Source organism: Jaculus jaculus, chromosome 6 (genome assembly GCF_020740685.1).
Source record: "Jaculus jaculus isolate mJacJac1 chromosome 6, mJacJac1.mat.Y.cur, whole genome shotgun sequence".
Classification (NCBI taxonomy): domain Eukaryota; kingdom Metazoa; phylum Chordata; class Mammalia; order Rodentia; family Dipodidae; genus Jaculus; species Jaculus jaculus.
The window spans coordinates 51,981,202-52,006,883 of NC_059107.1; the positions used below are offsets into that span (position 1 = coordinate 51,981,202).

At 38.7% G+C, this 25,682-nt stretch overlaps 1 protein-coding gene across 3 annotated transcripts in view; it reads right to left on the reverse strand.

Annotated features, from left to right (window-relative positions):
- Positions 1 to 25,682, reverse strand: part of Ctnna2 (catenin alpha 2) — a 1,209,750-nt gene that overhangs the window by 306,947 nt on the left and 877,121 nt on the right. For all 3 annotated transcript variants that reach the window (XM_004660539.2, XM_004660538.3, XM_045151911.1), the window contains one exon: positions 4,299 to 4,379. In XM_004660539.2, the coding sequence (XP_004660596.1) occupies positions 4,299 to 4,379 (81 nt within the window). The remainder of the gene's footprint in view (positions 1 to 4,298; positions 4,380 to 25,682) is intronic.

A 25,682-nucleotide genomic window follows, 5' to 3' on the forward strand; every position in this document is an offset into this window, starting at 1 on the left:
GGCAGATTAAGAAAGAGAAAGGTGTTTGAACCAAACCCACCGATGTGGTGGGAAATTATGCCATAACTATCGAATCTTAATGCCATGAAACAAATTCTATTATTTTAACTCTTCTGTATCTTTAGAAAGGTGAGAAAAAAGCCTCGGCTTGGAATAATTTCAGGAAAGAAGACTTTTTTTTTTTTTTTTCCCACTGCCACCTTAAAGGAAGCTCTCCAAAGAGCTTGTCTCCTTATCATTTAAAATTCCCCTACTGTTTTCTGCTAATTTAATAATTGACCCATTCCAGGGAACTAATACACAATACCTTACAAGTAAGGTTTGTTATAATAGGTTTCTAAATGGAAGCAGCTAAGGGTGATGGTTTCTGGATTTGCACATGTATCTGAGCTTGCTTGAAGTAGCAGCGGGGCCTGGTGTGCCTATTCTCTTGCAATACCCCCCCCCACAAACACACACACACTATTTAATAAACAAAAACAAAAAGAGATTTTGCTGGCTGGATAGATGGCTTAGCAGTTAAGCACTTGCATGCAAATCCTAAGAACCTAGATTTGACTCCCAGTACCCACATAAGCCAGATGCACAAGGTGGTAGGTACATACATCTGGAGTTCGTTTACAGTGCTTGGAGGCCCTGGCTTGCCTATTCTCTCTCTCTGCCTCTTCCATTCTCTCTCTCCCTCAAATAACTAAAATATTTGTTTAAGAAAGAGATAATTGGCATTATTTTTATTAGAATACTAACCAAAATTCAATACACACATATATATGCATATTTATAGATTTATATATAGTTATATATGATATATATTTAAATATATTTAATATATTATACATATACTAGATCTAATTTTTATATATACATATATATTAGGAGGTTAAAATATGTATCAAACAAATTTTGTGAATTCTGTGAAAGGTAGAATTTTGAAACCGTATAAAAACATTTAGAAACAATTACAGTAACAGCATACTACTAGTTCTTAAATCAACGTCTCTGCATCCAAATGTATGTATGTAACATATTTGCACAGATTAATTAGTGTTGAGAATTGAAATATAGCACAGTGTTATCCACAGGTATCTTTCCTATGATCTGAAATCTTACAAATGGTTTCAAGATTGGAGTCTAACACCCTCATATATTACAAACATGTCACATGTATGTGAAGGTAAGTTCCAGAACAGACCATCTCAAAAGTAAAATCAAATTCAAGTCATGTATTTACTAAATAGTATTGATTTCTAGTAGCCAAACAGCTCTCTAAGCCAGCAGGTAAAGCGTGAGTCCGTCTGAACTCATTTTCCATTAAGTCTGAAACATTCTCAACTAAAGCCTTCATTTTTCTGTAGACTTCAACATATGTAGGCCAAACAGTGCTGTCTGAGGTGACCTCTGATAGTGGCTTTGAAACTTCTCATTCAGATTTACCTTGACCACCTCTTTAATACTAATATGCAAACCTCTTTTTCAGAGCCTGTGCTATGAGTACACCAGGGTCAGGAACAACCACTGGCTTGGGCTTTGAATCTTGCTCCCAGCTCTTGACTGACTGAAGCTTGATACTGTTCCTATCTTTAAGGACCTCTAACATATCTGATGTGTTGGGTTCCTTTGGGTTGGTCTTAGCTAAAGTTGTTGTAGCGCTGGTTTTTGGCTCTCTTCCTTCTTTTACCAGAGCAACAGGAGATACACTTCCTTGAGCTCCAGTGGAGGGGTGGTTAGGTGGGGGTAGAGGTGAACGTGGTAGGGTGCAAGGGTGCTGCAGTAACATGTGGTTCTGAGATTTTGTTGCCCCTGCAGGGTCACAGGCTTGACAATCTGAACTCTGAAAGCAGCAAGTTCACTTTCAATAGCACAGATTTTCTGCAGGGCTACTTTGATTGCCAGTGTTACAGTCTTCAGAGGTACCTCTTCTTCAGACATGTTTAGTCCAACTTGTGAAACTGTCCGCAGCAGGCATGTAATCCAACCAAGCATTTCTATGGCAAATTCTCTCCAAATTTGTATTTCAAATACTTGAGACATATAAAGCGCACTCCATAGTGCAGCAGCTAGCCTAAAGCAAATTCTTTAAAATAAATAATAAATAAATAAATAAATGGAAAAGGAGATGAAACAATGAAGGCAGGGGGATTGTCACGAGTTCAAGGTCACCCTGGGTAATGGAGTGAGAATATGTCTTGAAGAAAGAGAGGGGAGAGAGGTGTAGTGAGTGGTAATCCCTAAAATCAGAGTCCAGATATTTATTCAAACATTTCTAATAATGCCTTTATTCCTATTATCTATATAATTTCATACCAGCTGGGTAGGGAGAGTTGATCTAATAAGACAGGAAAGGCAACATATCTTTATTGGTATTACTGATAAATTCATAAAGGAAAATATACTATATTTAAAGATAAACTGGATAATAATGCTGTCCTCAAAAGGGTTTGTTAATGGAGCAGTTGAGTCTTCAGATTCCATAAGTATCTGAGCTAGCTCCTGGAAGAAATTAGCTGAAGCCTGCCTTTCCGTTCAGATGATAAGTGGAAGAGAGCACATGGGGCTGCTACACCAAAAGCAGAAGTCGTGGTTATGGTCTGCATGTAAAATGTACCCCACAGGCTCCTGTACTTGTAATACTTGATCCCTAGCTCATGGTGCCATTTTGAGAGTTTGTGTTTAATGGTTGATCTCTGGTTATCAACTCTACAGGATTTAGAATCACTGTGAAAATAATCTCTGGGAATGTCTGTGAGGAATTTTCTAGGTTAGGTTAATTGAGGTAGAGGATATCCTAACTATGAGGGTGGCACCATTCCATGGGCTGAGGTCTCAGATGGAATGAAAAGGAGAAAGCATTCTGAGAAGGAGTATTCATGGCTCCCTGCTTCTTCCTCACCATGGACTGAATGTGATCAGCTGTCTCAGCTCCAACTGCCATGCTTTCTTGGCCATCATGACTATAACCTCAAACTATGTGGCAAAATAAGCCTTTCCTTCCTTAAGTTGCTTCTTGTCAGATATCTCATCATAGCGATGAGAAAATAACATACTGCCTTTCGAGATGGAGTGCTATGGAAGCAAGTAGGTCACTTGGAGATGGCTAAGGAGCCTAAGGTTCATAGTCTTACCCTCCTAGTGTCTTCTTAGCTTCTTGATCCATTTTAGACATAACCAAGCACCTTCATGCTTCTCCTGCCACCACAGCCAACAGCTGAACCCACTGCCTTCTTTGCCATGATGGACTGCATCCCCCAAAATGGGAGGCAAAATCAATCTCTAGTTAAATTGCTTCTTGTCAGATACTTGGTCACAGTGAAGAGAAAAGTAAATAATTTAGTTGTTTCATGGTCATTTCAACCACTTCTAAGATGTTCCTTTTCCATTCTTTTCCTAGCTCCTCACTAAGCTAGTCCATGTTTGGTGTCGTGCAGAAGGAAGGGTAGATGAAGCTGGGCCAATGCTGTTTGTCCAGCTGAGGAAAGTACAGCAGGTGCCATTTTGGCAGTGTTTTACTCTAGCTGAACAGCACTATCAACTTTGTAAGTGAGGCACACAAATGCAAAAGCCACAGAAAAGAGCAGGATGCTTGTCAGTCAGAAGTCAAAGGGTGGGGATATGACAAGCAGAGAAAGTATGCAGCCAAAGTAAGTAGAGCTCATAATGAAAAAAACATTTAAGGTCCCAAGACAACATTTGCCAATGTTCACACAACATTTTCAAGGTAAGAATCCCCACCTCTTGTAATTTTCCCCCAAGAAAATGGATTAGACTAGAGAAGCCAGGAGCCATTTAAACCATCCAACAAATTCCACTGGTTTTGCTGTTTGTCTCAAACAACCAACTGATAAGCAAACACTCTAGGTTGATGTCCCCAATGGAATATACTGGGCCATACATGTCACAGACATTAATTAGTCCATCAGATTAAGAGTTATATTTCTCTTTCACCATTATAATTTAATACTTTGAGACAGCAGATTTTGCAGAAATTACTGATAGTCTCACAGCCTGACTGGATTCTGGAAACTGAAAAACACATGACAAAAGTGAATTTGAGTTTCTACTTGGGCCATTGTGTCTGGGTAGTGAGAAGGTACTCTCATTGGTTATTATCATCAACAGCATGTATGTAGTATATCTCTCTCCTCAGCAGTTTCTAATTTGCTTTAAAAAAAAAAGTATTTCTGTGTTTACATAGAGATGAATAACAACCTGAACATAAACTTTGAAAAGCCACCCTGAAAAGGAAACTGTTGGAATTAACCTCTGAGTATGATATAGTAGAATCAGAAATAAATCAGTACCTGTCTCCTTAGGTCTCTGGTTTTCTTCGTCATCTTGTCAATTGCAATGTTTAGGGGATCCCCTTTTTCTTTCCTCCCAGTCTAATAAGAAAAGAGAAAGGTTTGTTTATAAAATTCAGTATCATGGACAGTAAAAGTTAAAAATAATTCAGGAAATCACTTGTTATAGAATCTAAGCAAGTTTTTAAAAGATATGTTTTAGCACAGAGCTAATACAGTTGAGAGTCTAAAGTTATTTTCTGAGATATAAACTAAAATTGATAATAGGAAAATAGGTTTTCTAGATATTCATGGACATATCCATATTCAATTCCATGCAAACCTATTTGCTTGGCTCTGGCCATTTATGGATTAATTAAATAGAAAGTATATGGCTTTTGCTTCCAAAAACAAATCTTTTGTGCTTCTCTATTATGTGAGCACACTTAAAACAGAAATAGAAATCAATTAAGTGATTTTTAAAGATACCTAAGTTAATTATCAGAAGTAGGAAATATAGACCACTGTTTCATAGACCATAGTGCTACTTTTATACCAAAAACAACAACAAAAGATGCTTTACTAGAAAACAAGGTATTTCTGTTATCTGATCTGTCAAGCAGCAGAGATTAACATGGCAATAAGAAACCCACAGATTGAGGTCATGAAGAAAATTTCGCTTATGACTCTAACAGCAGTAATAGAAGCCGAAAACAAACAAAAGTTTTAGTATATTATTCACTTAGATGTTTGCTCAAGTTTCTTATGTTCTGTTTGTTTGATGGTTTTATATATATATAAAACTAAAATCAAGAGAGAATCTCCATTTCTTTTAACCACACAACAAGATTTACATAGCTGGAAGTTGTATGAACATTACAGGTACATTAAGAGGCAATTATTCTCAAAATATTTTTACCAAAACTGTTAAATTATTAAAACATTAGTCCAATATCACATGCATCAATTTATTTATAGTTCTAGAGAGAGGCCAATTCTTGTTCCATACTGTCTAAAAATCACACAGGCCTCTGCTATTGAGTATATGATGAAATGAAATTCTAGGTCACAAGTTGTTCTTGATAGAAAAGAAATTACCAGCCAAAAAGTTTCTAAAGGGTCTGTTTCAGTGAAACAGTCCTGGCCACATGAAGCACATGTGCACGCGCGCGCACACACACACACACACACACACACACACACACACACACACGCCTGACCTGTACAGCATCACTGAACACAGCCACTTTTCTCTGCATTCTGCTTAATTAACCATGTTTTCTGAAAAAAAATATCTGATGCACAGCCTTGCAGGGTTTCACTGAAAAGTCAAAACCAGTGCATATGTGTGAGTATCTTTAGTTGTCTAAAGATTTACAAACACTCCTTTCCCACTCTATTAAACTCATATGCTGACTCTTTCAGATATACATACTGAGGTTTATTAGTAGGAAGAGCTTAAAATAAAGTGGCTAACATTTTACAACTTTAAAATATCAACCTACAAGAAAATTAAAGTATATTAAGAAAAATAATTTGATGTCTCTGGAGAATGTGGTTGCTTAGTAAGGGGTTCCCTATGTCCTGACTTCTCCATTCAGGTCTGACATAAGTTCAGCACAGACTCATACTTGCTCTTGGACTTTTTTTTGCAAACAAAAGGCCTGCTGTCAAAACACAGGGTATTTTTCAGGAAGTTCTGGCCCAATACCTTTCTGAGATCCACAACCACAGGTTTCCCATGACCTTTCTACCTATTTGAGTTAAAAAAAAAAAAAAAAAAACTTACTCAAAAATTAAGCTAAGTTTGATTGAAATCTTATCTGCTTCATGACTGTGCATGCAATATGGCCAGCTGTCTCTTATGGTCCTACTGCCATAGCTTCTGACCATAATGGACTCTGTCACTTCACATTGTAAACCAAAATAATCTCTTTACTTTCTTAAAAATAAATTTGGGCTGGGGAGATAGCTCCTTGGATGAAAACACTAGCTGTGCAAGCACAAGGACTTAAGCGTAGGCCCCGTTACCCATGTAAAAAGGCATGGCTGCACATGTCTGTAAGCCCAGTGCTGAGGAGACAAGATCAGGAGTACTGGGGCTCATGGCCAGCCAGCCTAACTGAAAAAACAGGGAGCTCCAGCTTCAATGAGAGACTCTGTCCCTGGGAAATAAGGCAGAAGAGTGATAGAGAACATCCAATATGCTCCTCTGGCCTCTGCTCCTGTGCTCACAGAGGACATATATCTGCAAACTCATTTGCATGTATATACCTCCCATACACACATATACACACCACACATAAAAAATAAAATAAAAATAAGATAAAACAAAGCATAATTTAAAAAACCCGTGGCTTGGAAAAATACAATGTAACACTATAAAAAATAAAAAATTAAAAGACAGTTTGAGCACATGAAATTAGTACCAAGTGCTTGTTTATAAATCCTAAGAACTGAGCTTACTTTATCTGGCAAGTGACATGTCTTTATCCAGATTTCTCCAATGAGAAAAATGATAATAGAGACAAGCTTGGGGGTAAGTGAGAAGAATGAAACATTTGTCTATGATTCAGAACTTAGTACCAAAGAACTCACTAATCAAGATATATAATATTTAATGCAGTATTTTATTTTAAATACTTGATGTATTATTTATTAGTAAGACAGAGATTAAATGGGCAAACCAGGGCCATTTGCCACTGCAAATGAACTCCAGATGCAGGTGCCACTTTGTGCATCTGGCTTTAAATGTGTACTAGGAAATTGAACCCAGGTCATCAGCCTTTGAAGGCAAATGCCTTAACAAATGAGCCGTCTCTCCAGCCTTAATGTAGTATTTTAAATTATAAAATTTAATGAAAAAAAAAACACACATTGAATGAAGAATCAGAATTTTAAGTAAAGACAAGAGATGATGGGACAGGGATTAGGGTGGGACCAATTAGGCAAGTCTAGCTTTGCTAGGAAAACCTAAAAAGAAATCAGAGGTAATATTCAGATTGTCAGCAGAGACAGGCTTTATTCAGGAATGCCTGAGAAGGGCCTGGGTCAGAAGCCTGTTCCCTTACAGAGTAGGGGATACTTATGGGACTGTGGGGGTCATTGGAATTCCTTGGTTGCAGAGCAGTGCACCTGGCCTCAGGGCTTGAACTACCACAGGAAAGTGATCATGGGGAGTGGCGGTGTGGATCACTCTGGGAATGTGATAATTGTGAGGGGTGTCTGGGTCACTCTTGGGGAACAGAATTACATTGAAATGTCAGTCAGAGTTCAAAAATGGTATTTTCTGGTTCTAACAAGCATCAGATAATATTTAACACTTACAAAATTAAGGGCCATTTTTTATACCAAGACACTAACAAAATCATCTGAAATTTAAATGTGGCTTGGTGTCCTGTGTTTTTATGTCCTGAATATTCTAAGAGATCACACAAGTGCTCAGCATTGTGACTGGGGTTATCATCCATCAACCCGGAAGTCTTGGTTGCTCCGTTCTGTGAGCAGAAGGGCAACATGTGTACCGCATGTGGCATCAATAACCTGCAAATGTCAAGCACATGTTTGCTAGGAAGGATCACGGCAGGAGAAACATCAAATGGGAAAGCTGAAGTTCTCACCCTCATACAAATGAGCAGAGATGGCAAGAGATTAGCAACACTACTACTCGAAAAGGTGAAATTACTCAAACCAGGAACAGATGTTGCACTGGGAAGTCCAACATTTGCACACCGCTTCAGGGCACTTTAGCTGCACATTAAGCCCTGGGTCAGGGGGGTAGGAAAGAGGCATTTTGAGTGGCCTTAAGACAGTAAGTAACAGCATGGGTTCTGGGACCAGAGAGTGGAACACTGCTCACTTCACTGACTTTTTTTTCCATGGTATGAAGGAATCACTTTGGCTATAGTGAGTATTACTAAGAGTTCAGAAATGCATCTGACATGCTCACTGTTTAAGAAAGCTAGTTATTATTATTATTATTATTATTATTATTATTATTATTATTATTATTTTTTGGTCTTTTTTAAGGTAGGTTCTCAATCTATCCTATGCTGTCCTGGAATTCACTATGTAGTCTTAGGCTGGTCTCAAACTCAGTGATCCTCCTACCTTTGCTATCCAAGTGCTGGGATTAAAGGTGTGTGCCACCATGCTCAGCAAAGCTAGTGATTTTTAGAACAAGTACTAAAGTTTAGGAAATCAGGGCCACTTGCCAGAATAATTTATTCACCAACTATGATCTCAAATTTCAAGTATATGTGTAGAAATAAGAGTAACAGTACTACAATGCTCAAATTTTCACAGCAATTGGAGACTTGCAAGTCAGGCTTGATGCTGAGCACTTATAACCCCAGCTGCTAATGGGGAGATTCCTAAGGCCACTGTGAGCTGCAGAGTGAGCCCAAGGCCAGCCTGGGAAACTTTGTGAAACCTGTCTCAAAATAAAAAGGGAAATAAGGGCAAGATTTAGTTCAGTAGTAGTAAGTAGTAAAACACTTTCCTAGCATGTGTATTGTTCTTGGTTCACTTTCTAGCAGTATTAAAAAAGCAGGGGATAACATGGCTCAGTGTTTAAATGTCTTACTGCAAAGTCTATTGGCCATGGTTCCATTCCCCAGTACCCACACAAATCCAGAGCACATAAGCTTGGGGTTTATTTATAGCAGCAAGAACCCCTGGCTTACTTGTGTTTGCACACAACCTCTCTTTTTCCCCCTTTTTCCCTGCTTCACTCATCTCAAGTAAATAAATAAGATATATTTACAATAAAAAGTACAAGCTGCAGATGAAATTGCAAACTATCATGCTTTCCTCTGTTATGAATGCATGTGGACATAATATAAGTCAGCAGCCTAAACTGGACAGAAAGCCAATATGAGAGAGAGAGGATGGGGGGGGGGGGGACTCACTTGCCTCCTAGTGTCAGCCCACTACCAGCGTCTGTGATCTCAGATTAGTGATTTATCCAGTTTTCTATACCTGAGTTTTCTCTCATGCATGAAGCATAACCTAATATATGTTCTGTCTTCTTCACAATATTAGCAGGATGATTGATCATGATGCCCGTGTGCTTAAAATAATAAAAGGCACTAGTAGTATCCAAGGTAATTGGGAAAGTCTTTTTGATGTGTAAAATACAATAACTGATCTACATAGAAACCAGGCATATCTGTATTTCTAGCACTGAAGAGGCTGAGGCTTACCTTGAGTGCAAGGCCAGCCTAGACCACATAGTAGGGTGCTGTGTTGAAGAAATAAAAGGAAATAAGGAAGGAAGGAAGGAAGGAAGGAAGGAAGGAAGGAAGGAAGGAAGGAAGGAAGGAAGGAAGGAAAGAATTTTGAATTACCCATACTGCTTTTTTTCTATTCAAGCAGATGAATAAAAACCTCACCAAAAAACTAGAATCCATTAAAAAAAAAATATTTTTTCTTTAGAAAGTAGTATTGGGAGGAAGTTTGGGAATTTGTCCCAGTGGATGAGCACTTGCCTAGCAAGCATAAGGCCTTGGGTTCATACCTTATCACCAGAATAAAAAAGTCACAAAAGATCCCTTCCCCCTTCAAACAAATGAACTAAAAAGGAGTTTTTAAGGCAGCCTAGAACATCTATAAGGCATTATATAGGTACAGAAACTCTGCCTCCCTGTTTGACACTGTAGGTTCTTAGATTTTTATTAAATAACTACAAATTTGACTCTCAGCAGCATCAGCAGTTTGTAGTCCCTAGGGAGTTAGCTGGAAACTTCCAATAGACCATCTACAGTCAGTAAATTACAAACAGTTAAACAAACAGTGAATGGATACCTAACTTTTCATTTGGGGATTATTGTCTTATAACAAAGTCAAGTGCATGATGTTCTGCTGTTATCCACTCAGTCCCTGCCTTTGCTGAACAAGAAAGATCAAAAGCTGTTCACTGCTAATACCTACCTGAGTGACACATTCCTAGGATAAACAGATCAGGGACAGATTATATAGGCCATGGACTCAGAACCATAGAAACCTTACAGAACATATAAGGCCACTTCCTGCCCCAGCAAAGCACGAGTACTGCTCAAGAAGAGCTGGAAAGCCAGGTAGGTGTGTGTGTGTGTGTGTGTGTGTGTGTGTGTGTGTGTGTGTGTGTTCTCTAAATCCTGGGTAAATGTTCACTTTTAAGGGATTATGGCAGGCAGTAAAGAGATTGGATCGGGTAATGTGTTTCACAAAATAGCTGAGCAGCAGAGGGAGCTCAGTTAGTGCTGGCTGTCTTCCTCCCCATGTCCTCATTCCCAAAAGGTGAAGGCTGCCAAGTTCAGAGATGAAGGGGCTGATTTTATCACTGAGCTCATGAATGTCTAACAGTATTAACTCCCAAGCCATGGTGTTTTTCATTTCATATCTGCTGTGGTTTGAATATCACATGTGCCTTCATAGACTCATGAATTTGAACAATTGGCCCCCAGTGTTGTGCTGTTTAGGAAGGCAGTGGAACTTTTAGGAGACACTGGATGCTGGATGATGCTGGATGATGTGGGCATTGAGATTTATTGCTCAATTTCCTCCCTCCTCTCTCTTTCCATACTCCTCCTTTTCTTTCTTTTTCTCACCCTCTCTCCAACCCACATACCTTCCCTCTCTTCATCTCTTCTTCCCTTCTTCTCCCTCCCTCTCTTCCTCATGTGGATGTCATGTGATCAGCTGGCCTCCTACTTCCATGCCTTCCTCACCATTATGTACTGTACCCCTAGAACTGTAAGTAGACATAAATGCCATCTTAAACTGCATTGTGTCAGGTAATTGAGTCACAGTAACGAATACAATATCTAAGTAGTTTCTGATCTCTGAAAATCCTTATATTCTATAATTATATAACTTCATGGGTTTATCTTCAAAGGCTATCCTCTAAGTCCAAGTCTGAGGTATATTTTCTTTTTTTTTCTCTTTTTTTTTTTTTTTTTGGTTTTTTGAGGTAGGGTCTCACTCTGGCTCAGGCTGACCTGGAATTCACTATGTAAGAGGTATATTTTCTCTGTCTCTTATTGTCCTTAGACATTGCATGATTTTCCTGGAATTGTTCCCCACTTGTTTCCTTTGTCTTTACTTGCAGAGAATGAATCTGCAGAGAAATAGCCATGGCAGTTAAGGCACTTGCCTGTGAAGCTTAAGAAAAAGCTTCAATTCCCCAGAACCCACATAAACCAGATACACATGGTGGTGCATGAATCTAGAGTTCATTTATAGTGGCTAGAGGCCCTGACATGTCCATTTTCTCTACCTCTGTCTGTCTGTCTCTATCTTTCTCTGTGTCACAAATAAAAAATAATAATAAAATATTTTTTAAAAAGAAATAGCCATGTAATAAGCATCATTATTAAAAGCTATCAGGTGAGTATTCTCCCACCTGGCTGTCAGCACCTTTTCTAGTGACCACCTTCTATGTTAAGGAGATGTTCATTATACTTGATTTGGTTTAGTCTTAGCATGATATTTTACAAACACATTCAGGGTAGTCCCATGATTTAACATGGTGAGAGGGAAAAGAATAAATTTTTTGATTAAGGTTTTAGAGGGGATTTTTCGCATGCTTTGGCCTTCACCTCAAATCCAGTTTGCCAGTGTATCAGATAGTATCATAAAGACCTTCCTAGTTCCAGTTTCATTTTTAAATAGGATTGGGGCCATTAACAGGAATTTTGTTTTTATAATTAGTATTCAGGAAACACACAGTACTTTATTTCAATAACCTTTTAAAATACTACTTTCTGACTCTCTGAAAACTAAAAGCCCTGCTAATTTGGACAAGGATTTTCTCTCAGGTTTAAAATGTAGATGTTGCTGGGCATGGTGGTGTATGCCTTTAATCCCAGCACTTGGAAGGCAGAGTTAGGAGAATCGCTGTGAGTTTGAGGCCACCCTGGCCACCCTAAGACTACATAGTGAATTAATTCTAGGTCAGCCTGGGAAGGAGTAAGACTCTACCTCAAAAAACCAAAAAGAGAGAGAGAGAGAGAGAAGTAGATGTTGATAGAGTGCTTGTTTAGCATGCACAAAGACCTAGATTTCATCCTACAATTTTGTAAGCCTAGTTATGGTGGCTCATACCTATCCTATAATACCAGCATCAGAAAGTAGAAGTAAGATGGTCAGAAGCTTGAGGTCATACTTAGCTACATAGTGAGTTTGAAGCCAGCCTGGGATACATGAGACTAATTCTAAAATAAAAAGTAAAGAGCAGCTGAAAAGATGGCTCAGCTGTTAAAGGTACTTGCTAGCAAAGCCTAACAGCCTGGGTTCAATTCCTTAGTTCCCTCATAAAGCCAGATGCACAAAGTGGCACATGTACACAGAGTTCATTTGCAGAGGCTAGAAGCTCTGAAGGGCCCATTCATTCTCTCTCCTTGAAAATAAATAAAGAAATAATTTTTTTTTTTGATTTTTCAATGTAGAGTCTTATTCTAGCCAGCTGACCTGGGATTCACTGTGTGGTATCAGGGTGGCCTTGAACTCATGATGTTCCTCCTATCTCTGCCTCCCAAGTGCTTGGATTAAAGGCACGAACCACCACACCTGGCTAAATGCATATTTTTTTTAAACAAAGGAAAAAGAATCATCTCTATATAGAGACTAGATAGATAATAGAGATGACAGGTACAGATATATGTTGATCATAGATTGATGATACAGATAATGGTAGATAAATGACAGATGCCAGTGAAGCTTAATATACTAAATCTTATCTAATGGGTTTATATTTACATAATTAATCACAAACAACTAATACCACTTCCCAGCTATTTACAATAAATAATTAAAGAACATTAACTTTGAAATTTCTGAAAAAGAATATTTTATTAAAGGCTATTGTTATTCTCCTCATCCCACCAAACACAGCTCATTACATAAAGGCAGTCATTCATTAAGGTCCTGGGAACACAAGTTTTCCATCTGGTATGTCCAGTTGATCCAAAGACATACACCAATCATCTTTCAGAACATGGTGTTAATATGCTAAAGAACATCCATGCTCTAAACTTCTTCTTTTCCTTCAAATGTAATTGAAACTTGACTGAATGTTTGAAAAATCTTAAAATACCATGAAGCTATGATTCTAATATATTCAATACATCAGGGAAAATCAAATGACAAATTGTTGTCCTCTGAAGGAAATGGAAGTCCAAATCATCAGAAGGGCAAAAAACAACAGTGTGTCTTGCAATCTATCTATAACACATTCTGCTGCATGTAAAACCATGATTTAGACAAAAGGAGGGAAGAGAAAACAAATGCCTATTGATCCAGTAGTCACTCTATATTTGAAAGGTTGCTCACCTACTCTCAAACTTTACACGTTGAAATCATATCCTTACTAAAAGTGCCATCATTGTTTATAGAACTTTGAACATTTCATAATATCTTTACATCATGTCTAAATCATATTCTGAACATCTAAACCTAAATATTTCTTTTTTACTAGATAAGGATATTTTTTTGAAAATAAACCAAAAAAAGTGGCAGTAGCTCTTTTAGTAAAAACAAATCTATACTCTGGATACTTTGACCACATTACCATACAGCTATCTTGGACCTTGGGGTAGTAGTAGGGAGTAAGGCATAAAGGAAAAAATAGTGACTATGTCAGTGAATTCTGCTGGACCTTGTCAGTACTCAATGAATCAACAGTATATAATGTAAGAATATTAAAAGTATTGTTGATGAGACTTCCAGGTCCCACCTGTTAGTACAGAAAATCCTCAACTTACAGTGAGACTACATCCTGATAAACCCATCAAAACTTGAAAATATTGTCAGTAACAATTCATTCAATTGCACCAATCATCAACTGGAGTCACAAGGCACTGAAGAGTATTGCGTACAGGAAGGAAGAGAGAAAACTCCTATTTTCAATTCAAATTGGAGCCTATTTTCCAATAGTCTATTTGAGCTAATATAACATAAACCAAGTTACTTATGATTATTCTGCTGTAAGAATTTATATCTTGAGGTACCAGAGGCTTTAAAGTCCCAGGTGAAATGTACCAGAAGATGTGCTATCTGGTGAAGGTCACTTTCCTAGTTCATAAAAGGCTAACTTCTTGCCATATGTCACATGGTCATGGGGTAAAGGAAGTCTCTATGGTGATTTTTATGAGGGTATGATGGTAGGTAATCTTGACTTTGAACTTGACTGGGTTTAGAATCTCTGAGGATGCATAACTGTGTGTGGGGACATTATTAGAGAGATTTAACTGAGGAAGGAAGACCTGCCCTGAATATAAGTGGTGTCACCCCATGCACTGAGATACCAGGCTGAATAAAATTGGGAACAAAGAGAAGCTAGCTGAGTATCAGAATTCACTTCTCTTTGTTTCTTGTGAACTCAGTGTAACCAGGTACCTCATGCCTGTGATCCCATAATGTTCCTACCATGATGGGCTGTATCCCTTCAAATGGAGACAAACTAAACCCTCCTTTAAGTTGCTTTGGTCACAGTAATGAGAAGAGTAACTAACATGGGTTCTAATCCCATTAAGTGCTCTACCTCAGTGACTTCATTACTTCTCAAAAGCTCCATCTCCAGAAGTCCTCACGTTGGGACTACATTTTGATATAACCATTTTAGAAGATCCATTCAGTGTACAGTATCAGTTACTTGAAAAATAATTATTTTATGTATTATTAAGCCCTGAGATCCTAAACTTGGTCCTGGAACATTTGATAAATTTTAATAAACCAATCAATAAAACATTTGGTCTCTTGATTCCTATTACAGCTAAATCCATAGAAATTTTTAGTGGATTACCTGCTAACAAAAATGTAAGAGTATTAAAAAAAAAAAAAAAGATTCATAATGGAAGGTTCTGAAGGGACACACTGAAGCAGATTTATTTTTAGGGGGAAGTACTATGGGGGTGTACTATGTCATGGAAGGGCATGGTAGGATCCTGAAGCTAAAGAGAGTGGTCCTGAGGAGCAATGATTGGTGTCGCTTCTTACAGGTTTTCTAAGGAGGGAGGATTTTCCATTTTTATGTGACCTAGCCTTTGTGCTAGCAGCCACAGAGGTGCTGGCCAAGGGTGGTGGAAGACACAGAGGCACTAGATAGAACCCAAAGCCATAACTTCAGTAACCTTAGAGGTCTCTGGCAACAGGGGTTTTGTTCTGCATGCATAATTAGAGCCATGCTCCAGATGCATAAAGTGTAGCATACATCTGGAATTAATTTGCACAGCAAGTGGCCTTGGTGTTTCCATTCACCCTCTTTCCTTCTTTCTCTCCCACTTAAAGTAATAAATATTTAATACTCAGCAGTGGACCAAGATGGGGTAGTTGGTGGGTGGCCCTAAGATTTTCTTTTTCTTTTCTTTTCTTTTTTCTTTCTTTCTTTTTTTTTTTTCTTTTCTTTTCTTTTTTCTTTTTTTTTTGAGGTAAACTCAACATACTGGGTTTCCTTTTATGAGAGAAATCAGTGTGTCAGGACCTCCAGCCAGTGCAATCTAACTCAAGACACATGTGCTACCTTCTGCCCATGTGCAACTTTGTGCACATGTGATCTTTATGTCTGGCTTATATGGGATCTGGGGAGTCCTTAGTCTTCATAGGCAAGTGTCTTAACAACGACACCTTATCTCCAGCCTGGGCTCTAGTTTTTGTGGTGCTCAGGGGATTTTTTTTTTTTCTTTGAGAAAGATACTGCTGAAAGTGAACATGTCTACTTTTTTCAAAGTAATAGCATTTGTAGTCTATCAATAAATTAATAGACCCTCCTACTTTGTTAAATTTCTGTCACATCGGAAAAGACCTGACCAAATTAGAGATGTTAAAATACTATGCCAAAATAAAGGCATAGTAATAATGGAGAAGCCCTCAGGTAACATCTCCCAAAGAAACAACCCAAAATACCAGCTGAAGAGGTCAGGCCTATGCAGTTCAGATACATTTACAGGATCTTCCTCAACACTATTTACAGATAAAACTCTAAATACTAGGATCAGATGATCACATTGATCTTCTCAGTCCAGTTACCCACTAACCTTGAGAGTTTTCCTATCAATATATCTCTAGGATTCATATACTATTCTTCAAATCTGTATGCCTATGATACCCAAGCACCCCAGTGCAGACCTATGACACCATAGCATCTTTTATTGGCTTCCTCCCCCATCATCCTCAGCAAGGCCTACTTCAGCTCAATAGTCCTTAGCTCTTACATAGTTTTCACTTGAGCACTAATTTCTTTTAAGTTCTTAGTACTACATTTTAAGATTTTAACATTGGATTAGCTCTCCCATAATAATGTATATCTTTACATTTAAAATATTCACTTAACGTCTATTTTAGGACCACTAGTACTTGGCTTAAAGGAGCTACCCACCTTCCAATAGCCATTCATGTACTAAGTGTACCCATTTTTTTTTTTCTTTGAGATATGGCTTCACTAAATTTCAAGGCAAGCCTTGAAATTGCAATCTTCCTGACTCCATCTCTAGAATAGTGGAATTATTGATGTAGACCACAACACTGAACTCAGATTCTTCCTGCTTCAAGAAAGAGCCCCAAATCCTAAGAGTCTTCTGAAACTCAACTAGTTGCCAGACATCTTCTCCTCTGAACATCCCCACCAGCCCAGTATTGCAGCAAATAATGGAGATGCTAATATGCTAGCCTAAATTCTTCAACAACTCTTCTTGTGCTTACAAAATGGAAGTCAAGGATTTTGTAGGTCTTCTGGTTTTCTCCCAGAAAGAGTCAGCAAAAAACTCATAAGAGGTTCTTGGGAAATACTTTTATATTGATAGAAAGATGGATGGCTCAAGCAAGCACCTGTAGATAGGGATTGGGTAGGAAAGGAAGGGATAATTTGGAAAATGTAGAGTCCTAAAAATAAATTTCACCTACTTCACAATTTGCTACTCAAAGCCATTGGAAGTGTGCAGTTGGCACCTGGGTAGTGTTCCAATTCTTGCTCTGTGATTTATTTCATCAACACAGGTGTAATCCTTGGTGATTAATTCTTAGGCAAGCCTCTGTAGAAGATATTTTTTACTGGGCCACCCCCCAATCTTGGGTGATTGCTAAAAGCTTAGGTTAATTAAGTACAGATTCCTGCTATGCCTGTAAGAGAGCATGGACTGAACAAACTGCTTAAAAATGCCATTTCATCTTCACTGCTGAGATGAGAGTAGTCAAGAAGAGGTGCAAACTCCCATTGATTTGATGCACACACATACAAACGTGCACACATATGCACACACACGCACACTAAATAAATGATTAAGTCTTCAATGAAATCTAAAGTTCCATCTCATTTTAAGTGCATTTTTCCCCAAGCCACTCAGCCACACTTAAAGCTATCAACACCTAAAGAATCCCTGAAGTGTGGCATTTTCCATCACCTCAAAAAGAGGTCAATAACTTGGTCTGCATTGGTGAGAGATCACAGAAACCTAAAAATTATGTTTTAGTTTATGGTTGGTATATTTATACAAGAACCTTAACCTTGGCTTCCCTGAGCTACATTTACAGATTCATCAAGAGCTAATTTATATCTTAATTCCTCCATCACTTCATTTCTGTCCTCACAATTTAGACAGCCTCTTTGGAGTACTTACAGCTACATCTGTTAGTTATTTGATGTTACATAGAATTCCTACCTAGGTAAAAAATATATAATGTGTACAACTTCAGTATTATGCATTGAGTTTTGGATGTCACCTTTGTTAATACACACAATGCATCATTAATTAGAGCTTGGGTTGCTCAGAAACTTGTCACACATATATACTCTTTTTTATAAATTATAGATATAAGAGTTCAATGATAGGAAAATACAAGCAAATGACATTTGATTAAAACACTGAGGCTTCTGGTATAGTCTTATACATAGTAGGTGCTAAGACAATGAGAATTACGTATAGATAAGTATGTGTGGACATGGGCTACATGTAAATGAGCTAATTAAAATACTAGTTATTAGACACGATTATATAATGTAGATCTGGGGGACATTGAACCACTTTTGTGTGGAGGTGTAATTGAAATCTGGATGTGTCTTCTCCAGTGACACAAAAATGACTCCCATTTCCTGGGTGCACGACACTCACCCCCTTCCTTCCATACTCAAAAATCTCTCACACAAGAAGATATAAAACCTTAGAAGTACTTATGAAAAGCTGACATATACTTCCCTTTGAGAGGCAGATGCAAAGAGCAAATGACATTAATCTAAACAGTAAGAGAAGTACTTGAGCTTGTAGATAGCAGGGATCAAATGAAAATGGATGTGAAGCAACAGTGCTGAGCAATGGGAAGAACTCTAAATGAGGCAAGGAGTTACGATACCTATCAGGGGTGTTTCCATTTGTCAGCTCCAAGTAAAGGAAAACACACAAGGCTTGTGTGTGGTAGTGGGTAAAGGAAGCATTGGGTTTGGTAGTATCAAGTACCTCCTGCATGCTCATGACCCAAAGATACATATCTCCATTCACATGCCAAAGCCAGGGCTACTGCCTGCCCAAAGCCAACTCTGACCTGAACATCTTACCTCTTCTTGCCCTTCCTGGCCCCATCTCTACCCTATCACTGTCTCACAGCCTTCTTCCTCTTCCCTCCTTCCTGCTCCCCTTAAAAAGTCCACAGCTCTCTGGAAGGTGATTGTACATGTCCTAGTTACTAGTCACTGAACATGATTACTATGTGTGTGGGTTTATATTCATTATCAATTTGACAGGACCTAGAATAACCTATGAAGTATTATGTAAAATAGGTGAGCCTCTATGCATATCTGTGAAGGATTATCTTGATTAGGTTAGTTATGATGGGAAGACCCACCTTAGCCATGGGCAGTATAGCAGGAGAAAGCCGGGCTGAGCAGTGATATTCTTAGCTCTCAACTTCCTCACCTTCTGCTTCCTGAATGCAGCCAACTTCTCTTTCTATGCCATGGTGGACAGTAAGCTGCAACCACATGGAAATGACATTTCCTCCCTTAACTGACTGTTATCACGGGTTTTATCTCACTAATACATTGGAGAGAAAAAAATAGAAATGCAGTCTTTTTAATTCTATGGACAGTTAAAATCATTGCTGACATATTTTAGCTATTTGTAGACCAGTAAGCCTCACTCTAGAGCTGATCTCATGGTTGGGTGTTGTGTGCTCTCTTGGTTTCCCAGAAGTGTAGGCTTGTCCTCAGTTTCCCAAACCCATTCACAAGTCAGAAGTGAAGCTGGGGCTGTCCCCCACCTCTAGCACCAATATCCAGGGGACCAACTAACAAATCCTGAAGAGCTTCAATGATTAGAGTATCATTGGGAAGCACTGGAGTCTATGCCATGATAGAACCATCTCTTAGATCATTTTTTCACAGTTTGACCCAATGAAAACTTTATGAAGCAAAAAGAATATTTTCTTTTTGTTTTTTTGTTTTTTTCTCAGCATGACAGTTAAAAACTAAACTAAGTAGAAAATAGGCCAAAACCCTGGAACACATGTCTCACATCGTCCCAAATATCCTTCACTATGTGGCTCCCATAAACACCATCTGCTGTGTTAATTTGTAAAGAATTACAATGTTCTTAAAATTACACTTTGCTCTCCATAGCATACACTGTGTCTATGAAGGGGGTGACTGAAGAATGCACATCACATCCTGGCAGACACCAAGGTCCTTTTCCTTTCTACGCTGGCTTCTTATTGAAAGTGTTTAGATCTGAAGGGAATTTAAGAAATGTATATGTAGTATTCTGTCCAGTCCAGCTATAGCAGTAAAAACAAATAACAAAATAAAATACACAGAAAAAAAAAAAACTATGCCTCTATTATAATTCAGAATGTGTGTATACTTTCCACTTTATGGACTCTCATGGCCACCCAAAGTCTTCAGACATAATTCAAATCATGAACAGGACTAGGGGAAGTTTGTGGGAGAAGCTTGGTTCTCTACTGCTGGCTTGTGACCTCCATCTCTTATTCAGATTCCCTGGGAAGTGGCTGGGAGTGTTCACCTTGGTTCAGTCACAAAACCAGAGGAGTAGCATTTCATTCCCAGATATACTAGTATGATAGGACAGAGCTAGTATTTGCCTGCTAATGCAAATCATTATCTGAACTAAACTTCCATTATGTTGCTGATTAAAAATGTTAGATGTTGGCTAAAAATAAAGTAGTTAGGAGAGTCTTTGTCTCACTATTACTTGGGCTTGAAAAATGAGATAGTTGTTCTCAGTACAGATGACTCATCCAGCTTACAAGTGATTATGGTTCAGTAGCACTTGAGTAAGGTTTAAAGGTTTTTCTTTTTATTTCCCATTTCTATATTTATTTATTTTGAATATGTGCATTGTGATGTGCGTGAATGCATATATGCATACTTGAATGTGTGGGTACATGCCTGTGTAGGGGCACACATGTGGGTAGAGGCCAGAGGTCGATGCTGGGCCTCCTCAATTGCTCTCCATCTCATTTATTGAGGCAAGTTTTCTCTCTAAACCCAGCTCTTACTCATTCTGCTAGTCTAACTAGCCATCTTGTTTCAAAGATCTGCTTTTCTCTTCCTCCTAAGTACTGGGAAAACAGGGACGTGCTGCCATACCAAGCATGTTTACAAGGGTTCTGGGTATCTGAACTCTGGCCCACACTCTTACAAAACAAGCACTTTAATAACTCAGCCATTGTCCAAACATTTTGTACTCTTAGTTTTTTTTTTTTTTAATAATACTTGAAATCAAACAGAGGGCATTGTGCATGCTCTCATGGTTTCCACCTTCTAATTATACCCTTAGAAAATTTTTATTTTTATGAGTAGTTTTAAAATTACAGAGATGTTCTGTAAACACAGGAATGATTCGGTGAGTTGTGACCTTACTAATCATTCTAGTAATCAAAATCTCTCCAGTTGTGGCCCAAGAATCTGCATTTTCTGAAATTCTGTTGATCAACCTAATTTTGCAATCATTTGCTAGTAGTATGCCAGAACTAGTATCAAGGATCCACAATTAAGACAGTTTTGTTTAATTCCTAATGAATTACTCAATTCATGTCAAAAACATGAACATCTTAACCAAACCACTCAATTAGAAAAGAAGAGCTCTAACTACCTGAGAAAATAAACAATACAAAATAAACACAGCCTGCTACACCATTTCAGAAAGTCCTTTGCACAAAGAAAAGGAAAATAAAACCAGCTTCCCAAGGTTCCTTCCCCTTCATGGGCAAAGCCACATGGAGATACCCACCAGGGCTAGATGGATACTGTGTACAATGAAATCAGAGTCTGAGACAGAACATCAGAGAATTCTGCATGATCACAAAATGAGAGTAAAACAAAACAAGACCATGGGGCTGAAGGTGTGGCTCAGTTGGCAGAGTACTTGCCTAGCCATTGGTTACATCTTATGCATAAATCCAGCCCTCAGGAGGTGGAGGCAAGATAGTAGGAAATTCAAGGTCATTCTTACTACAAAGTGAGTTCCAGGTCTGCCTAGGATACATAAGACCATCCCATCCCATCCCACCTACCCCCTCAAAAAATCCTACAGGATCCTAATCCAGGCTGTGATCATTTCTTTTGGTTAACTGAAGTCTATACTGTGCTTGCTGATTGTATAGACATTTACTTCCAATATCTTTCCCCCAATAGTCCCAATATCTCTGCTATACCGTAATCATGTAGTCATGAAAGAGTTTCCTTCAACCTTATACTAATTTTCTGCCTTCCCTTCATTGTCTAGAAGTATCCTCCACCACATATCAAGCTTGTCTCCCCAGATTCCATAGGCAGAATATTTCTGAGTGGAATAGTCCTTTTCTGATGCTGAATAATAAGGACATTCCCTCAGAGCAATCCATCAAGAGCCTTCTTTGTGCAAGCTGGTGGGATGATGGTGCCCCATGCCCTCCGAGTCAGCATCTACCTGCAGCATCTACCTTTCCAAGTTCCCATGAAAGAAGGCAAGAAAGAGTAGGGCTGCAGGCTGCAGTCTGAAGTTTCTTTGTTTACTGGAAGGCACTGATCTGAATGAACTAGTGTGGCTTCCAATAATGTCATTAATGCTATGGAAAACTGAATTTTTGTCTCTGATTGCAAGGAAAAAACTGAGTGGGCATGGTGGCACACACCTGGCATCCAAACACTCAAGAGGCTAAGGCAGAAGGATGGAATGCTCTAAGCTAGTCTGAGCTACAGAATGAGACATTGTCTCAAAAGCAAAACAAAACAAGTTAATTAAAAAAAAAAAATCCAGGCTAGAGAGATGTCAGCAGTTAAGGTGCTTGCCTACTTAGCCTAATGACCCAGATTTGATGCCCCAGCACTCACATAAAGCTGGAAGCACAAAGTGGCACATGTGTCTGGAGTTTATTTGCAGTGGCTGGAGGCCCTGGTGAGCCAGCCCATTTTCCTGTCTCTCTTCTATATCTTTCTCTGCTTGCAAATAAATAAATAAAAATATTTTAAAAGTCATTGTAACAGGTTGGATGTAAATTGTTAATTTATTTGTCAATTGAATATATAACACAGTAGAATAAAATGAAAATGGCTCTTGTTTTGCATTTGAATGTATGTGTATGAGAGTGAGAATGAGAGAGTCAAGATTAAGACATCTATCTGCTATTATGAGTGCTCTTTCCTCTAGGAAATGGAATATAAACTTTGAGGGACAGACCACAATTCTCTGTATCCAAAGGCAATTCTTTTGTACTGCCAAATGACAAAATAGCAACAATTTAAAGATCATAATTGTCTTTATTTTGCAATTCTAGAATTGGCAACACTTTGATCCATCTAATAGAATGAATGTTTGGATAAGCTGAGCAAAAGTCTTTTTTAGACATAAAAGGCCTTGAATAGAGCAAAAACAAACAAAAACAGTACACTGGTTATTTCAAGTTGCTTTCCTTGCCAGGTGGATACTAGGAGACAGAACAGGGAAAGCACTGACAAGTATTTGCTTCAGTCTGGCACTGTGTGTGTGTGTGTGTGTGTGTGTGTGTGTGTGTGTGTGTGTGTGCGCGCGCACGCATGCACGTATGCACGTGCACATGTGTGCAAGGGTTAACACAGGAGGAGAACTTCATTAGCATGCTAATTGAAATTGGCCTGTTTGGGAAATTTGGCCTTTATCTCTCTGATCCTGATTAGTCAGAAGGTCAGATAACAGCCTCTTAGCTTGCTGCTAGGGAACTTGAGTGGAAGTGACTCCATTTGATGTTCATCCCCTTATGTGGGAACTAGTGCAAGAGCTTAACATAAGCAATGGCCTATAACTTTTGTTTAACAGTACTTAATAAAGTCACACTGAGTGATAAGGTAAATGTTGGAGCCAGATCCTGTTGGAGCGTCCCTGGCTGAGGGATCACAGACTGCTGAGGAAGACAAATCTTCGAATCTCAGTTTCTCTAGACTTTACTGCTGCCTTTTTATTTTTTACATGTGTGGCTACTTACCTGTCCAAATGCAATCTGGGGCTGCCATGGTGCAAGTCTCAGATTCATCTCACCCTCCACAGTAAGATGCAGGGTGGTGGGGATGAGTGCTCCGATGAAGAAATGGATTTTACGGTCACATGTAAAATAACAATGCAGATAAAACTTCCATTCTATGTCCTCCACCTACGCTACCTTATTGTCTTTTTCTCCCATCTTCTCCTCAAGGTAGTTTAGGAATAACAGGACCTCTAAGATCACAAGTGAAGAGTGTACTGGGGCCTGTGAGGGAGATTCTGCATCATTCAACTTGGCTAGAGGTTAGAATTGTAAAAGGGCTTGAGCCTCCCTTACCTCTTTTTGTTAAAGGAGTTCCCTCCCTCGACCTCTTCTTCCCTGAAGGGCATCACCTTTCCTAGAAGAGATAAAGGACTGCACACCCATAAGTGACCCCAAGCTTGGTCTTTAGGTGGAGCTTCCCATTGCTAGCAATCCTGCTCCTGCCTTTTCTTGGCAAAAGCTCTTCACCCTTTCCTTCTTTTCAACACTCTAAACTCTGTCTCTATACCCTTTATGGGGGCTTATCCATTTTCTGGAACCCCTTTTGATAAAGAGTTTGCATTCCTTCCTTCTATTAAGTTCTACATGTAATCTCTACAATAATATTTTTCTAAACTTCACCCTCTATGGCTGGTGGATTTCATTCTTTCAGTTTATAGGACAAGAATCTGAAGGTCACTGACTCCGTGTAAGTTTTGTGTGACCAAAATAGTCTGGCACCCTAACTTCTGGGTTAAAGCCCAAAGAAGAGCTGAGAATGGCTCCATCACTCTCAGGCACCCAATTTCCATCTTACCTTCCTTCACAAAATATTTTTATCTGTGTAAGAACTGTGTGCATGTGTGTTCATAATCATGTTGGTGCATGTATGTGGAGAGCAAAGTAAAACCTTTGATGTCAATCCTCAGAAATGCTACTGACCTCTTTCTGAGACAGCCTCTCATGGGCCTGAGGCTCACCAAACAGGGTAGTTTGGCTGGCCAGTAAGCCTCAGGGATCAAGCTATTTTTTGCCTCCCCAGCGTTGAGATTAAATGCATATTTTAACACACCCAGTTTTTTTTTTTTTTTTTTTTGGTGTGTGTGTGTGTGTGTGTGTGTGTGTGTGTGTGTGTGTTCTGGGGAGAAAACTCAGGTCTTCATGCTTATGAGGAAAGCATTTCATCAATTGAGCTATCTTCCCAGCTCCCTTCATATACATTTTTATAGGGTCCTAGGGATTGAACTGAGGCTTCATATGTCCGAGAACTGCTAAGGATGCCACCACCGAGCTACAACCCCAACCTCATTCAAAGAATTTCTCAATAAAACAGAAGTAATCTCTTATCCCCTTTCTATAAGACACTGGTCACTTCACATATACCCAATGTACCCATTATGTAACACTTTCTCTGTAAGAGAATTAAATGATGCCTAACCCATAAGTTGTGGCAAAAATTAAATGAGATTAATGCATGAAAAATGTCTACTTGAGTCTAGCATGAAAATGACATCCAATAAACAAAGTTCCTACCCTGATCTATTTCCTGTATTTATTGTACTAACTAAGAAGAAATATACCCAGCATCTGAATCATGGTAGAAGATAGATGGATTGAATGACTAACAGCATACATTGTTTCATAGGCAGGAGCTGACTATGCCAAGGCTTGCCATTTAGAAATCTTTGAGCATCTGAGTGATATTTAACACTCATGAGATTGTCACCAAGCTAAAGTCCACTCATGGCACTATTCAAATATGAAGCAAATGATCAGGGAGAATGAGACAAGGAGCCTGATATTTCGCTCATAAAGTAGTAAGGCATTCTAACTCTGGCACCTGTGATTACACACTGAGGGAGAATTGGCAACCAATGCTCTGAACATAGCTCTCCTTTTCAGACCTATGCCTGGGTAATGAAATCAGCTGTGAGCTTACCTCACTGATGACTTTAATCAAGT